Below are 17,187 nucleotides of genomic sequence, written 5' to 3'. Positions count from 1 at the left end.
TTTATACGTCGACATTTTTCAACATTTCAAATATCAACAAGAATACCGACATTAATTCCGGTAACAATCTATGGTAAGGATTATTAGGCTTCAATCCCAGGCTCACTTACCTGGCATTACCTCCAGTAATTTAGTCTTCCCTGCCACTCTTGTTCTCATTCTAATAGCTTTGTCCCTCTGTGGAACAGTCTCTGCTAAAATGCCATTGGGCCAAAACGCATCTCTGTAACAAAAGCAAATCTGTCAAAATACATTCACATTTTATCAAGTGAAAGGCTCTTTTTAATCCCTCAAAGCTAGCTCATAAAATAAATACAAGAAAGTCATTTGCACACAGCCTAACACACTTCAAATATTAGAAAAGGGAAAAGGCACAAAAAGAAATCACAAGCAAGAAGAACAATACACTCAACCTATTAAGTAGCTACCATATTCTTTTTTAGTACAAGAATCAGATGAAACAAAATTTTAAGAAAATATTGCACAACAAAAGCATTAAAATGCCACATAGTTGTTACATAAAATATACCTAAGATTTTCTTCACCAGTCAGTCTATTGCCACTGAGAGACTACGCTTTCATCTATTAATTGCTTCATTAGATCTCTGACAGCAGTTAGCCTATCAACAAGCTAAAGCTGAGATGAAGTAGTTTCAGTGTCACATAAAGCCCAATGCAAAAGATATGCCTCTGCCTAAAAAGCTATTTTACATCTGTGAACGGCATTTTTTTCTGAATAAGCAGCGCACATACTTGGTTTTATTAAAAAATAACAGAATGCCTGTAAAGTGTGACCCTTTGGCTAATATGTTATCCTACTTTAACGCTTTCACACCATTTAAAAAAAAAAGGCAGCAAGGTGGGTGGGTCTCACTCAACAGCACTGCAGAAGCTGTAAGACTTTCAGGAAATGTAATGACAGAGCTTTGATACTTTCAAATTCGGACTTCAGTTCTGTTCTATCTGCCCACATGTGAAACATACTAGCTTAGAGCTACGCGGTTTTTAGTAATAATTGTTTGCCTTTTAAGGCAAGGCATGCACATGCCTTCATCAAGGCAAACGACATTTCACCCAGTAATATGATGAAATTTATAACTATACCCATACTCTAGCTCTTCTAGACTGGTTAACAAAGAACTTCTTAAGGAACATGAGAAAACTCAAAAATATTATTCTTCATGTGACAACTACTTTCTCTCACTTAACACATGTAAAAAGCAGTGTATGCTCCAACTGGAATTCTGTACAGTAATAAATTTCCTCACATAAAAAGAATAGGAAGGATACACAGATATCAGACATCAGATGGCAAGTACTTCATGTTTTACACTTATGGTAAAAGACATACCTGAAGCGTTTCACTGCATCTGCTACTTGCTCAGGAGATGTCATCCAATCAACATGATCAACGATTTTTCTAAAATCAAAGCAACCGGTCTCTCATTTAATTTTTAGAGCAGAGAACACATAAGTATAGCGTTTTAAAGAACACTCTAGTGCAAAAACAAGTATTATTTCAACTTTCTCTAACTCTGTAAGTAGGTTCTATAAACCTGCAAACTAGGAAAGCAAACACTGATTCTCAAGATAAAAATCTAAGTTCACGGCTGACTCCTAAAGCTAAAACCTTTTTCTTTTTGAGTATATCTGCGATGACTAAGCAGGCTGGAAAACTGATGTTGCATCTCCCATCAGCATTACATAAATTTTCTGCTTGTAGAGTGCTCCTTTTCATGGAGTACTACAAGTTCTGCTTCTGTAAGCAAAGAACCTATTTAAAATCTCAAATTACCATATTTATGTATACAGTTACCTCATAATCTTTACAGGAGATACAGACTGATCATCGACTTTGTCCTTCATTCATCAACACATACACACAGCTCAATATCCAAATCTAGGATGTTTACAGAAATGATATACATATCTATGTATCACCATAATCCCACGATTATTTCCCTAAACATAATTTGGTTTCTAAAAAATAGAAAAACACTATTTTGCTGCAGAATGCCACTAAGCCCCAAGAACCTGCTAAGACAAGATATGACTGCTGAACCAGAAGAAGCTGTGAGTATCTGGAATAGCTTCAAATGCAGAAGCAAAATAGTCCTATACACATCTCTGCAGTAAGAGAGCAGTAGCCTGTGCACAAACTCAGCTAGTTATATTACAATCTGAAAATAGAAAAAAGTATTCAGAGTTGTTCAACAGGGCAACATGTTTTTGGAAGCACAAGTCTCATGATAATTGTCACCTGGTCGTGAGGCATTATTTGAAAAATACCCAGTGCTATTATTACTACATGGTTGTATCAGTACTGGTACAATGACTGATAAACTAACAGTGACGATGAAAACATCACAGATACACTTCTGAAGATTAAAAAGTAATGATATAGTGAGGAATGTCCTGGAAAAGTAATAGGAAACTACTCACCTGCCAGAAATTAAATTTTAGATTCATGGCACTAATCCAAAGCAACAATTTAGTGCCAACCCTGTTTCTAGAAATTTTTTTGTTCTATATTTTTATTTACATTTCAGAGACAGATTATTAGAAAGCCTGGAAACTGTAGATTTCTAAGATGAGGGCAAGAATCGCTACTTATTTAGCACTACTAATTTGCCTTGCACTTGCATGAAAAATGGTACATGTGATTTACAGAGAAGGGGGGGGGGGGGGGGGGGGGGGGGCAGAACAGACCTGTAACAGTCCTTCTCCCTCCCCTGCCCCACCTTTTGACGTGAGAGAGCAAAAAATTAACACAGCAACTCAGTACAGTTCACATACTTTGATTGTGCCAGTGTATCATTCATTTGTGGCATCACAGATGTAAACAAATCGTACAAATAGTAATAAATAGTATTAATAACAAAGCATAGTGTAAAACACAGGGCAAAAAGCATACACAACATCAGTATTGTTACATTCACAGAAATGTGAACCCTTGTTGATATGCAAAAGTGGTTTTGAAAATTCTCTGGCACATAAGAGTTACTGGAATTCATCTTTCAGCAACGTTTTGTGTTTATATCCATTGTACACCACGTTTGTACTTGGTTTATTGATCCTCTTCAAAGTGGAACGCATGCAGATCTAAACCACAATAATTTAGGAAATACCAAAAAGGATTTATACACAGTTTCATAATCTCACTCACACGATCGCTCTATATAAGAAAAGCAGTACCTATTAATTGTGTCACCATATGTTGCTCTAATAAGTTGCTGAAGCAGATTTTTTATATTTCTTCTTAACCACTGATTTCTTTCCTTTAAATCAAAGACTTCATCCATAAGGAGGAGCATTACTCTCAGCGGAATATTGTCATCCACCTGACCACCAAGTAAAAGTATAATCAGTAAACTTTTATTTCACTTCAAGAAAGCTACAGTTTTAGTATCTGCTTCACAGGTCAAATGTTTCAGTATAAGAACAATGACAGAAACAATTTGCTCTGTATTTTACTGAAATACGAAAACTTCCCTAATTCTTCTATGACATCACTAACAGCAAAGAAAGACTGAAAACTAAACTAGGCTTAAATCCACTGGATTTTTAAAATAAGACAAAAAGAAACTGTTACTTCGCCAAAGTTGAAAAAAGTTAATACAATCAAGTATGTCCTAAAGAGAGAGCTTGTCCCTGAACAATTTGGTAACTGCTTCCAGTAGCCTAACATGAAAATTCTGGAAGCAGCTTTTCTTTGGCATCGTTTTCTTATGGACACACTGTGCCAAATTCAGAACCTTGTAAGAACAATGCCACTTCACTGCAATGAACTGCCTTTTATTATGATACTGTTCTAACCTGTATGGCTATCAAGTGCTTTTATGCTTGTAGATTAAGAAAAGCACAATTTTATTATTTAATAGCAGATGTTACACAGACTGACTTACAAAAGCCAACTTTTACAGAAAACCTAAAAGAAAGGATTCAGCAACTACATAAAAGTTTTTAAGGATGGATGGCGTATACTTGCAGTAACCATCTACATTATTTCAAATATCAAAATCTGAGGGAGAGTTTACTGAATTCTATAGTATGAAAGTATTAGATTGTCATCTTAGTTGCTATTGATGTTTCTCTTGTAGAAACAACAGCAGCTTCTCAAGGCCTGCTTATAGGCCCAAATACAAGCCTATGTATTGTTAAGCTATTGCATAAGAAGACAGCATGTGGACTTACAGTTGCATTGTACAAGAGACCACAACATTTATCTCAAGTACAACAAACTGATTTGATTTTTTGATTAATTAAAATCTTACTGTATCCTTAGCAAGATTTAAAGATTTAATGCACTTTTTTTTTTTTTTTTAAATTAGGAGTTTTACATGCTAAGCATTCAGAGTTTTGTTTTGTATGTGAAATCTTATACAGCTCTACCAGAGAGAGTGGTAGTTTGCACTATATTGTTAATCCTAAACTAGAAGAAGTAGCAAGATCTCACAGCTAGGTGGACTACATAAATACATCTTTACAGGCAACTGGAACCCAGTCAGTGAATTCATAATCCAGCCAGAAATTCTATAGATCCATGCCTCGCTTTTACTGTACTGCTTCTTCACGTAAAATTCCATTCAAACTGCCATACTTTTTGTTTGATTTAGTGGCTGTAAATTGTGAAAAATGCATCTTTAAAAAGCAGTTGAGAGATGAAAGCTTTTAAAACATTTGAAATCTGCCTTTCAGAAACACTTGGCATGTTAACTTAGAAGCTATGAAGAATTGTAGGTTCTATTCATTTTGCAGAAGATCAAGGAAACACCTGCAGAGAAGCTGCTCATATACTTGAATGATATTATTTTGTTTTTTGCCTGTACAAAACAGAAGACTCAGAAGTATCAAAGATTTTGTAATTACAAACTTAGGGATATAGTCTTATACAGCGAAAAATAATGGGGAAAAAGAAAACACAGAAGAACTCAAGGCTATGTTGTCTAAGCAAAAATACATCTACCAAGCCATCATAGCAGTTATGCACAGGAAGACAAACTGGAATGCTTTCATGTGACCAAAAAAACCCGAAACATGAAGGACAGAACAGGTGCAGATTTACAACCATAGCAAATTGCATATAATCACTAGTAATCTTATGGCCTTTCTGTCCTACTCTAGAGATAAAAGGTTTTTGCCAATTGTTTTCACATGTATCATCAAAACAACAGCAACATACCATAGCTTATGATAACCTCAAGAGCTTTAAACTTCATTTTCAAGTTTCTATCATTACTACTTCATACATTTTAGGTACCCACATGCTAAAATTTTATTATTTTGGAACATATTCTGAAGGTTTTTTTCTACAACAATACAGAAAACACTACTGATCCATATAACAAATGCTCCTGAAAAGGTCACATATCAGAAATCAGAATCCATAAAATGCAAACTAAAATGATGCTAACAATCTGGTACTATACTATCTTTGAACAGACAAAAATTGGAGGGAGGAGGGCAAAAAAAATCCAAATCCAACCCCAAACCCCCACCCCCAAACAAAGAAGCAGTAGCATGTACATTCTGAGTTATTCCGTTGTTGTGCAAACCATTTTAGTACTAACCAATATGTTACTTTTAGATGGACATATATTTTTCTTTTTAAAAGGTTAAGAACTGTAAGTGCCTGGTATAATATCAGAAAACAATAAATACACAGTTTAACAAAGAATAAGTAAGTCATTAATTTGGTTTTAGAGGAGTCAATTTTTAAAGTACAGGTGTCAGACTCACATTGTCATCAATTGGTGCTGCAACACGACAATGGTCAGGATCTGAATAGGTCTTCTGGATCAAAGGAGGCACCTACAATGAAAAAAGCTAGCGTTTATGAAGGAAAAAATACTTTTGAATACCAATAAATCAGATAGTTTTCATATATATTTGGTTATGAAAATAAAACCTGACATTTGGTCAAAAGTCAGTTGCATACTACCACAGATAAATACACAGTACTCCTTTCATCTTCCAATAAATCAGACCTGTAGGTGTTCTATAGCTATCAAAAAGTTATCAACAGCTTTAAGACAATCGACATATTTTCAAATGCCTAATGCTTCAACTGAAAAACACCTACAAGTTCATAGGAGACTGGTATTTTGTCTCATGTTTCCTCTTGATCTTAAGTCCTGCCTAGTCACAGACTTCCCAGTGAGTATAACTGCATATCATATAGTTAGTCACACACTAGGGAAGTTACCAGCAATGAGAAAATCCAGAGCTAGTCACTTTATCTCACAAGTAATGAAAAAACAACCACAGAAAAGAAACATACGCATACACACACACTCTCCCAGATTTATTATTCCCTTTCATGGTTTAAGAGTTAATTCATCTCGATTGCTATTCTACATCTGCCACGTGTAACTCTTTTGGTAAAACAAAACGGAACAATCCCTGATCACAGACCTTGCAGCTACACACAGAAAGAAGAGGGCAAGAGAAAGGAAGGTAAGATGGACATGTTAGGAAGATTATTACTTTCATTAAGATCTCTAGATAGTATGCAATGTTACCATTCCCCACATCTAACGTATTAAATATTAGGAATATAAGGGATGAGGAAAGATGGCAGGAAAGACAGAAAGAAAATTTAATTAAAAACAGATTTCAGCAAGGAATAAGCAGAAAAGAGGCTATCTTCTTATTTTAAGTTTCAGAAGAATTTTTTTTTTTTTCTGGTGAAAGCAGCAGATGCAGCAAACTAGCTTTATGAGAATGGTTGGTAAAAAAAATGAGAAAATCAGTGACTCATACTCTTCTCAAGTGGCTGAGTAGAATTAAGTGAAGAACGACCACTGTAACAATCTGTAGTTGCCATATGAAAATGTATTACTTAATAGCAAAAAGAACTCCACATTTGTAGCATAATGACTGCTGCACCTTATTAAAAGGGTGTAGGAATAAAACAGATTGCTTTCCTGTCTGATGACTTGACCCTTCATTATAGTATACAACGTAAGTTTACATGAGCCGATAGCTAATCTCCAATTATTAGTATGTATTAACTATCAAGTATTTTCTTACCTTGAAAAATGATTGCTTTAAGTCTTGTCCCAATCTCTCTGACATTTTACCCATGTTGTCTGACATTTTAGTCATTCCCTCTGCCAGGCTGTCAGGGAGAGACTTGACTGCATTTGATACATTTCTCATAGAGTTACGCAGTGGGTTTACAAATGTGTCCATCTGAAGGGGAAGACGTTTAACCAGAATTGTACAGTTTATGAGGACACCAGTAGTTAATATACTATGAGAAGTATCACACTGTACCAGAGAACAGTAACGTACTCAAATTGCTTAACTTCATTGCAGAATGCAGAATAATGTGCTAACTTCACTTTCATTTATATTTCTCATTCCTACAGCCCTACTGTAGCTATTTACATCTTTCAGCAGATCTTTTTCCTGAGTCCTTTCCATGTCCCATCCCTCAGCTATTCTTAGCTTGAATTTATTTTCCTTTTCTTATCCATTCAATGCCATTTTTCCCTTCCAAGCTTCCTACTTCCATATGTTTCACTACTTCTTTCAACTACTCATCTTTGAAACATGTGTCTTTTAAACAGCACTGGAGTAATATGCTTTAATATCACAGCAAGTATAATTAAAACCGAAGTAGTTCCATATAAACTGTTAATATTTTTCTTTCAGTATATACTCTAAATTCAGCGCAAACAGACACAAATACTAGAGTGATGTCCTTAAAAATTAAGTTTCCACTTGAAAAGCTGGGAAGCAAATCTCACTCAGTCATTACATAGACCTTCATAAATACTTAACAGTGAAACAGTTAAATATTTATCAAGGAACTGAGGTAGAACAACAACCTGAAGTGACAATACAGTCACAGATGCTTTTCGTATCAAAATCACTGAAAATTTAGAAATAGCTACATTTGCAAAGAGACGCCCACACAAACTGGTCAAGAATCATTTGTCTGAAGAGAGTCCTGGTGGCTTAACAAAAAGGATGCACAGCTCAGAGCTCTGAAAGGTTACAACAGCTAAATACGTAACAGCTGCTTTTGAAGGGAAATGCATTTAATCTTTTGGGCTGAAAAGTGGAAAGCATGGTAACAGCACTAATAAAGAGTATAGAACTGAAAAAAGAAATTAAAAGGAATGAGATTACAAAAAGAAATCACAGATGTCTGACAGAAAAGTAACTTGCAACAAACACACTTTCAAAGTAGCCTTGGTGCAATACACTGTGTCCGATTTGAAAATTTTATTTCCTTGTCATACAAATAAATTTACCTGTTATAAAAATGGTAAATGTTTGGTTCCATATGTTCTCAGACACTTTGCCACTCACAAAGTATTCAAAGCAACTCACTTGCAAGTTGTTTTGAAAGTGCTATATAGCTGTTTAATATCAGTTCAACATCTCTTTAATGTGATCACTGCACTACTGAATGCTCTAAAGTTCCCTTGACAGTACAAAACATTCTTACCTTCCGTGCAAAATCCCCCTTCCCTTTGCTGTAGGCTTTATTCTCCAGGAAGTCATACACATAATGGGCTAAAGCTGGAGAAGCTTTCATCATTTCAGGATTTAACAAGAGCTGTGTAAAATAATTTTCAAAAGCTGTTTTTTAATAAATAATGAAACAGGCCATAGTATTCTGTTTAGTAGAAGTTTACCATGCACAAAGACACTACATCTTGGAATATATTTTCTCATTCATTCTCTAAATTTTATTCCAACATTACACTATTCTCAAGATAAAACTGATGTGCTCCCTGGCAATTCCCATTATTTTAACTAGTAGGTTAATTCTAGCATCCTACAGAAAAATACGCACATTTATGACCACTAAAACTGCCTCTAAAACTCCAAGGGGAAAAAAAAAAGTGAAAAGCTGTGACTGGAAAAAATGTTGCTATTAAAAATGGGGCACATCTCTCACACAAAGGAGAAAAAAGTGTTAGCAATCTGAACAGAACAATCAGCCTTCACTACGTTTTGTTCATCTTCATTATTTATCATTAACACATCCACTGAATTGCTCCATATTTTTGTGCTGCTTAACCAGAAAGTTCCTATGAAGTGAAATAACTGAATTCCTTTAGTCAGGCTGATAGAAGCTGTATCTCAAAGGAGAAGCTGTGTGGTTTGCTGCACCGCCAGAGTGGGTGCCACACCAATCCTTATGCAACAGTGCAAGAGAAAGTAACCACAACAGGAGCGTAATGGAAAAAAGTTTAATGGCATAGAGCTCAAAACTAACAGAGATGGAACCTTACCAGTGACAGAACTGGCTGAGAATAAACCAAAACAGCAAAGAAAAGGCAAACTTATTAAATATTAAGTTCTAGCAGTATACTATTTAGGATTGCGTACCATCTACAACACAGCTTTTTTTTTGTTTGTTTTGGTTTTTTTCTTAAAAAGAAAAAGCACATGCTACCAAATTTTCTGCCTTGGAAGAATTTCAGCGGAGAACACAAGCAAAAAAACCGTAACAGCCTACCTGCAAATACGCATTTAGATCTTTTTTCCTCTTTTCCAAAAATTCTCTGTCCATATTGTTAAATGTCTTTTTGCCAGGAAGTTTCAGTATATTTGCAAGGTTTTCAAACTGAAAAAAAAAGGATAAAATTTTTTTGTTCTGTTTTCAAGAGTTTCAAGCCACCATATAAGCTCAGAAATGAGAGGGATCTTACATTCACCTATTCTTATCTACCACATAGCACCTGACAATTTCTGCATCAAGCCTGGATCAGACTCCATGGAGAAGCCAAAATGAAAGGTAGGCAGTCAAGACCAAATGTACGAAAATTCTCAGGAGACTGTCAAGGACAAAATTTCTGAACGCACACACACATGAAACTCACTTTTGAAATACAGACTAGTATAGCGTGCAAAAGGCTTAGGCTCAAGATTTATCATTATTTATCATTATTATTTGGGCAGAAGTTAGCACGGTTATGAGACTACATCAAGAAAAATTATCAATTTTTCTAAAACATCTTTTCTTTCCTCTCCTGATCAAACCTACTAAGGAAATGATTAAGCTTTTATCCCTGGAGTGGATGGCAGCACCCAGTTTACACACAGGTTATTATACCATGCTTGATATGCCATCACCTATGCCATTTCTCCAGGTAATGACAGCGATTGGCACCGGTTTACATGTATTCCACTGTTAGGGTTTTACAGAAAGAATGGGTGTTGGAAGCAGCAGGGAACGAAGAGGCCTTAACGCTGAAGAAGGTTGAACATATTTGCTATAATGCACAAAAATAAAAAAACTTGACAAGAATAAAACTTGAAGAATCAGGATTATCCAAACACAAAATCCAGACTTCCTATAAAAAACAGTATTTTAAGGCAGTAAAGAGATAAAGGTATAGTACCTAGGCTTTAAGAAATAACCTGGAGAAAGGTTGTACACTTTTCTCTCTAAAGAAGACCACAGAATTATAAATTTAATGAGATTGATTCCATTCAGTCCCTGCAAGGTGTCTTTTTGTGAAAACAACATTAAACTTTGGAAGGTCACAGAGCTCGTATAACATTTATGGCCTGTAGGAAGCACCAAAGAATAACTCTTTCCAACTTTTACAAATCCCATTCCCTTGCAAATAGGTCATGTGGGGAAAAAAAAATGAACAGAAGATGGTCTAGTTTTTATTTCAATACTTGTATCCAAACAGAAGCAATGTAAGCAAAGAACAGCCTCTATTTTAAATATTGATATCTACTTCAAATAGTATTTATTACATAACTGAATAAAGAAACTGGTGTGAATCTTTCATTACTTTAAGGAAAAGAGCACACACAGATACTATGCACAGCTAACTTCAATTCCATTTTGGATCAAGCACCTATTTTCTCTGAAAAACAATAATCCCTGCCCTTCCTATTAATTTTATTTAAAAGATGCTAACCTTTACCCTTAACATGGCAAAAACAATGTCTCGGACAAGGACACAGGAAGGGTGTTCAGTCTATCAGTGACATTCCTGTGCCCCATAAATTCAGTAGGAATGTCTGTTTTATTGTCAAAACAAAGCAAAAATGTTGGGAGTCTCAGGTGCAATGAAACACAGGAATTATTTTTTTTTTTTGCAACCTCAGTGTTCTAGGATAATGTTTTCATTTTCTGTAAATTCAAAGAAAGCAGATTTAGCAACAAGAAATTTCTGAGCTTCTCTCTTTTGAAAATTTTTGCTGTTGCTATTTTTTTTCTAGTCATTTACTGGTAAGTCAGTTTTAAATGATTGCCCCATACCAGCAGAACACTAACTCACTATAAGATCCAGGAACCCATACCTGTTTCAAAAGAACAGGGACTGTTCAAAACAGTGAATTAATTTAAACAAAATTAAAAAAAAAAAAGAAAAAAAAATAATTTGAAGAGTACAAAAATTTCACATTTATTGACAGCACACTAAGATAATCAGAAATTCAGAGCAATGTCAGACTTTGTTTATTACAAGTTATACAATATTTATTATTAATACAAGTATTCAACAAAATGTCTGCTTCTAATAAAAAAGCCTTTTCCATTTTCACTACTGTTGTGACTTTACAACTCTAACTTACCTGCACACAATTTGTTCTCTCTGCCTCTCTGTTAGTAGCAGGGTAAAGTGATATAATCCAACACTTCTGACTAGTTCAAAGGTTATACAGTCAAATCTGACTTCTCCAAGGGCTTGGTTTAAAAGCATTTCACCCTCCTCTTAAAAGCAATGCATTTTTGACACTTTTTCATGTCAGCAGGTTCTACTTTCTACCAGCTGGTGAATTACATACAAGTCTCTATTTTTTTTTAATTTCATGTTAGAAGGGTTAAGAGTCTGAGAATACAAGTACAACAATAAAAGGCAGATTGTTTAGCAGTACACTGAACTGCCAACAGCTGTCCCTTTGAAGACCCCACCGATCTGTAACATTTCATCTAAAACCTAAACACCTATTTCCCTAGCTCAGCTTTTATTTCTTAACCTCTGCGACAAATAACAAACGAAATACAACGCTGTTCAAGACCAATAACACTTCCACGGAAACATTTTAAAGTAAATTTAAGCAAAGGAGGTGGCAGGGGGAAAAGCTTTCTAAGTTCATTTCCTTGTGTTACAGCAATTATATAGCCATCAGGTATGAAACTATATAAACATGCACCTGTAAACTGCTCAGTACAAGTAAGGTATGATATAAATGGTAAAAAAAGTACACTTCAACAGAAAATAATGTAGTGCTTCAACCCCACATCTTAAGTCACTTTGAGAAAGCCAGCACTCATGCCATACCACCACACAGAAAAAGCACCTTTCAAAGAAACCTTAAAAGATTCATGAGATTAATTACCTGCTCAGTGATCCTCATGTGAAAGTCATGGAAATCGCTGTAGCGCCGGTATGTCTTCCATGTCTCTTCGCTGTTTGGATTTCGCCGATGGACTGTGATAGCATACAGTGCGTATGTCTTGCCGTGGTCATTACACACTCCTGCCACAGCATATGGGTCAGAGTCAGCATAGACTAGTAGTTTAAAAACAAACAAAAAAAAAGGAACAAACAGAAAGGAAGACGAAAGGACACAAACGTGAAGTGAAGAAATGTCTGGAATGACAGACTTGAAAGACAAAAATGGGCATGCAAGCAGAAGAGTAAGCCATCCCTTTATCCAAAACACTGTATAAGGGATACCCTCCAGAAACTTACTATGTAAACTTAGATTAAGTAGCCTTAGTTAGGCAAGTTTCACTGACATGCAAAACAGAAACAAAGAATAGAAAAGGTTTCAACTTTTAAGAATACTGAAAAGATATTTTAAAAATAATTTTAACCTAAAGAACTCAAGACAGAGGTGAAAGAAGAAATTCAAGTCTGCAAAGTATTCTAATCATACTACAAAAGTTTGTCCATCAAAAACATCTATAAATACAAAACAGTGCTAACAAGCTGTAAGCATTTGGTTTTGTTACTAACATCAGCAGTTTCTTACTAACTGTGAGGTAAAAAATACCCCCCCACACATTACTTGAGTCAACAGAAACTATATATACACAGACATACATATGTATTCTGTGTGTGAGTGCACACATATATATAATGTATTCTGTGTGTCCATACATGCGTGCACGGCTTCTATGGAGAAGTAAATTTATATCTGGAAAGAACACAGATCTATCTTAAACAGAACTAAACATCTTTCTGTTCTCCACTGAATATTTATATTCTCTTGGACATTCCCCCATCACAGAATTCTCCCAGTACAGAGCTTGTTTCAAGAAAACTTTCATTTAATCTACAGAATAACCTAGAACCAATATTGTTTACACTGCACAGTTTAAAGTGGTATGTTTTATCTGTTGCCTCTGTAAGTACTGAGCCAATAACCAGTAACCACAATTTTCCAGTGGCTAGATGAAAATACTTTTTAATCAAGTTCTATGAATTTTTCAATGCACCAGTGCTCCATAAAATACACTTTTCCTGACTGATCATCATCTCCAATCTCTGTTATGCTTCCAGCCTTGACTTCTCTCAAGTAATAACGCCAAGGTCTAAGCAGCCAGGGAGCAGCTCTAGGATAGAGGCAGCTGCTGACAATGTAAGGAATCACTCAATGAGCAAGGTGCATGGAGCACCTTTCCTTTGCCATGCACCCTCTAGAAGAAGAATGTTGAGCACTGAAACCCAAGTGCAAAGAGTGGGCCGTCAGGATGCTGCCAAAAGACTGCCCAGAGAACAGAACTGGGAAACCCCGGCCCCATGGATGCTGAGCAAGCCCTATCCTCTTAAGCTCATGTTGACCATTCTGCTGTGCAGCCGCCAGATCACATCTCAGGAACACTGCTAAGCTGCACCTTTAGGAGTACCACTTCAGGACAGGAGTGGCAGAGAAAGAAAGAAGTTGTCCCCACTGTCCCTTATGTCATAGCTTCTTAATCAGAGTTTATTTTGCAACACAAGACAAGGTGAATCCTTTAAGATTATGGAGAAGATCTTGTATACACCCTGCAAGCACAGTAGAGGGTAGTAATTGGCAGAGGAAAGGAGCCTGCACGCAGATGCAGGATGCATCTACTGCATGTAGCACCCAGAAAGCAGGGACTTCTATTTCTTGTTCAAACATGACATAAAGAAGAGGACACATCCAGTTTAACCCCATCTTACAATATGAACCTGTACATATCCCCTGGTTCAAGTGGAGCATTATGGATCCAGAGTCAAGCTGATAGATACCTATACACACCGGATTATGAATTTAACATAATTTGCGTGGTTCTAAGTTTAATTCAGAGAAAAGTTTCACATGCCATTTTAATAAAAAAGCAAAATTGTGATTCTTATCTTTTAAATTATTTTTCCCCTTCTCCAAGAACTGACTACATAAGACTTGGATTGAACCATGCTCTCATACTGTGTTGGAGTAACACCGTTTAATTAAAATGTCAAGTAGTTGGAATTCTTGCTCACAGCTCACGTCTGCTATTTAAAGCACAGATTTCAAAGTCTATTGCATAGTAAAATCTACCCAAAAAAAGTATCTGAAAATCAATTCACAATTTAATTACCCAGTGCAATCACATCTAACTAGAATATCTGCAAATAATATCTGATTTTTTGTTGTGAAAACATATAAAAATAATTTATTACTATACAAATTTTTATAATAGATAACCAAAAATGCCACCACTGTAAAGACTAGTCACTAACTTAAATTAAGCTACGTCAATAAGGAAACACAAAAACCAGGGGGAAATATTACAGTAAGAGTAGAGTCAAGAATTAGAATTGTTTGACTAGACAGAGATGGCTTTCAGAATATGTTCTTTAAATAGTTGTTAAAATAAATGCTACTCAATATTAAGTTTAATGAATGATTCTCCAGAGACAGGGAAAATAATAATACCATATAACCAAAAATTAAATCACATTTTAAGGACAGATATACAGTCTATGACCTACAGCTCCAATTCTGTAAGGATTTCCATTACAAGGATTTAATGGAAAATATGAATTCATATGTTTCATGAGGTTAAAAAAATGAAAGGATTAGGATTTTAAGGGCTTGTAACATTAAAATAATCAAAATAAATGGTGGAAAACAAGTAAGCAGCCATCATAACAAATTCACTTACCAGTATCTGAGATGTATGCATGGAGTTGAACTGTCTCATCAGAAGGGACATTTGAAAGGTCATCTAAGGACTGCAGGGTGGGGGAGAGATGGTAGAGGGAAGAAATGGGCAACAGAATAAGATCACAGATACATCTCGTTTGAGAGACGCTTTTTGATTCACATTATTTAATTTCCAAACTTTCAGTTCACTACACTAATAGAAAAGCTTAATGCACTGAACAATGCAAGTAAGCCTTTGCCCCACCTGGTTACTTAAGCCTTCCTTTTACGCAGTCTAGGGCCCTTCATTTCCCCTACCAGTTTCATAGGTTTGTGATCATTCTAATATATTTGCCGCTTTCACTTGTTATCTCAACTCTTAACAGAAGTACAGCTACAGTCTTCTACTGAGCATTAAAAAACTCCACACATACCCCCACCCGAACAATTGTGGACATACAGATGTTGTGGAACAGATCTTTTGGTTTTATCTTTATACCATTTTGTTTTCTTTTAACTGACTTCAAACACTACACAAAAGTTACAGAGCAGTAAAACTTGAGTAATGTATCTGCTGTATGTAAAGAGCAACATACGCTTTTCTCAGAATGTTTACCATTGTGAAAAATGAACAGGTACATCCTCAGCTGGCTGAAGCCCTGTTTCCCTATTCAGATCAAAGGACGACCAACGAGTCTTTTAGAAAAGCTTCACTATTATTAAAAAATTAATACATCTGACTACTAAGATTTGACATAAAGCTCTGCAAAATTGTTGGGTGAAAAACTTGGATATGTAATTGAAAGAAATAGAGGACGGGCCACTACACATGTGATCCCAACCTTAAATTACCAGGTGAAAAAACAAAGATGGAGCTACTTAAGTAGAATTCATAGGCACCGGGATCCCAACTACTTTATTTTACGCCAAAATTCTAAAATTCTTCTAAGATACACATTCAAAATGAATATACAGCTATCTTTTATAACTTAACCAAGCCAGTTTAATAGTGAGTTGCCACTAAAATCTACCTAGAATGGGATTTACGGGGTAACAGTGCCATACTGCTGTCAAACTAATACCTCAACCTACATCAATCAAGCTTCTAAACTCCTGTTTCCTTAAACATAAGCCAATCTCATGTGATTATAATCAAAAGACAGGTCAGACTTGAACACATAAATTATTTAAAGTCTGTGCTCTAGCCCCTTCTTCATCTGAATCTTTACTATCTCCAAAATATTCCAACATAATACTCCACTCCTTCCTTCACAAGCTCTCTAGAGGGAACAGCTCTTCCTGCCTCAACCACATCAATTGATCTCTGCCTAAATATCCACTATGGAAGGCAAGGGAAATAACATTTCTGTTACAAAGTTTAGATACTGAATAAATGGCATCATTAAAAAGGTCTGAACATATTAACGATGCTTTAACATGTACTGTAGTAAGGATATCTAAATATCTTGTGATACAGCTTGTAAACTTAAGAGTAGAAAAGTCCCAGATTGAAAAAAGTAGAAGAAAGAAAAGCCCATTTGGGAAATCCATTTTGCCACTGCACACTACAGCAGTGTGTTTATGTCTGTTCAGTGGAACAACAGATGAAGTCACACAAAAACACTTTGAGAACAGACATCATCTTTCCCTCAAGAACTCCCAAATCATGTTACTGTATGCTGGAGAGTATTCTGGTAAAGCATCACCATAAGTGACTCTTCCGATAATCATTAGATACTTGCTTTTGGTCATTGTTGGATACAGGGCTAGAACTTCTCTGACCTAGTCCATTCTTAAGGAAGACACCCTTGGACAGTAGCAACCCTATAAGGTGTGCTCTGTACTGCAGTGTCCAAATTTAGGAGCAGAATATCACCTGAGACTGATCAACAGCAGCTAACTGTGGAAGCTTAGATAATTTCTTGACATTCTTAGAGCTCAAATCTTAAAGGATTTGATTATTAGTCAGATGGGAGGGACGTTATCAAAGACAACAAGTACAGTCAACTCCTCCAATATTTTGCTTGGTATAAAATACTGACATTAAGGTACTATCAAACGTTTCCTTACCTCCCTTCATTCCATTCTGAGAGTGCA

The 17,187-nt window shown here is 35.7% G+C and overlaps 1 protein-coding gene across 7 annotated transcripts in view; it reads right to left on the bottom strand.

Moving 5' to 3' along the window:
* SNX13 (sorting nexin 13) overlaps positions 1-17,187 on the bottom strand; it is a 67,578-nt gene that overhangs the window by 3,964 nt on the left and 46,427 nt on the right. For 3 of the 7 annotated variants that reach the window (XM_056335181.1, XM_056335178.1, XM_056335182.1), the window contains exons 17-25: positions 15,110-15,179; positions 12,328-12,500; positions 9,482-9,589; positions 8,462-8,572; positions 7,033-7,194; positions 5,740-5,811; positions 3,196-3,341; positions 1,352-1,420; positions 111-223 (exon numbers count right to left, since the gene is read on the bottom strand). In XM_056335181.1, the coding sequence (XP_056191156.1) occupies positions 111-223; positions 1,352-1,420; positions 3,196-3,341; positions 5,740-5,811; positions 7,033-7,194; positions 8,462-8,572; positions 9,482-9,589; positions 12,328-12,500; positions 15,110-15,179 (1,024 nt within the window). Of the gene's footprint in view, positions 1-110; positions 224-1,351; positions 1,421-3,195; positions 3,342-5,739; positions 5,812-7,032; positions 7,195-8,461; positions 8,573-9,481; positions 9,590-12,327; positions 12,501-15,109; positions 15,180-17,187 lie in introns of those variants that run through there. The other 4 variants (XM_056335179.1, XM_056335180.1, XR_008821302.1 and 1 more) reach the window with 4 other exon arrangements.

This window comes from Falco biarmicus, chromosome 4 (assembly GCF_023638135.1).
Source record: "Falco biarmicus isolate bFalBia1 chromosome 4, bFalBia1.pri, whole genome shotgun sequence".
Classification (NCBI taxonomy): Eukaryota; Metazoa; Chordata; class Aves; order Falconiformes; family Falconidae; genus Falco; species Falco biarmicus.
Note: the sequence above shows the minus strand (reverse complement) of the source record. Positions and strands in the feature narration are given on the sequence as shown.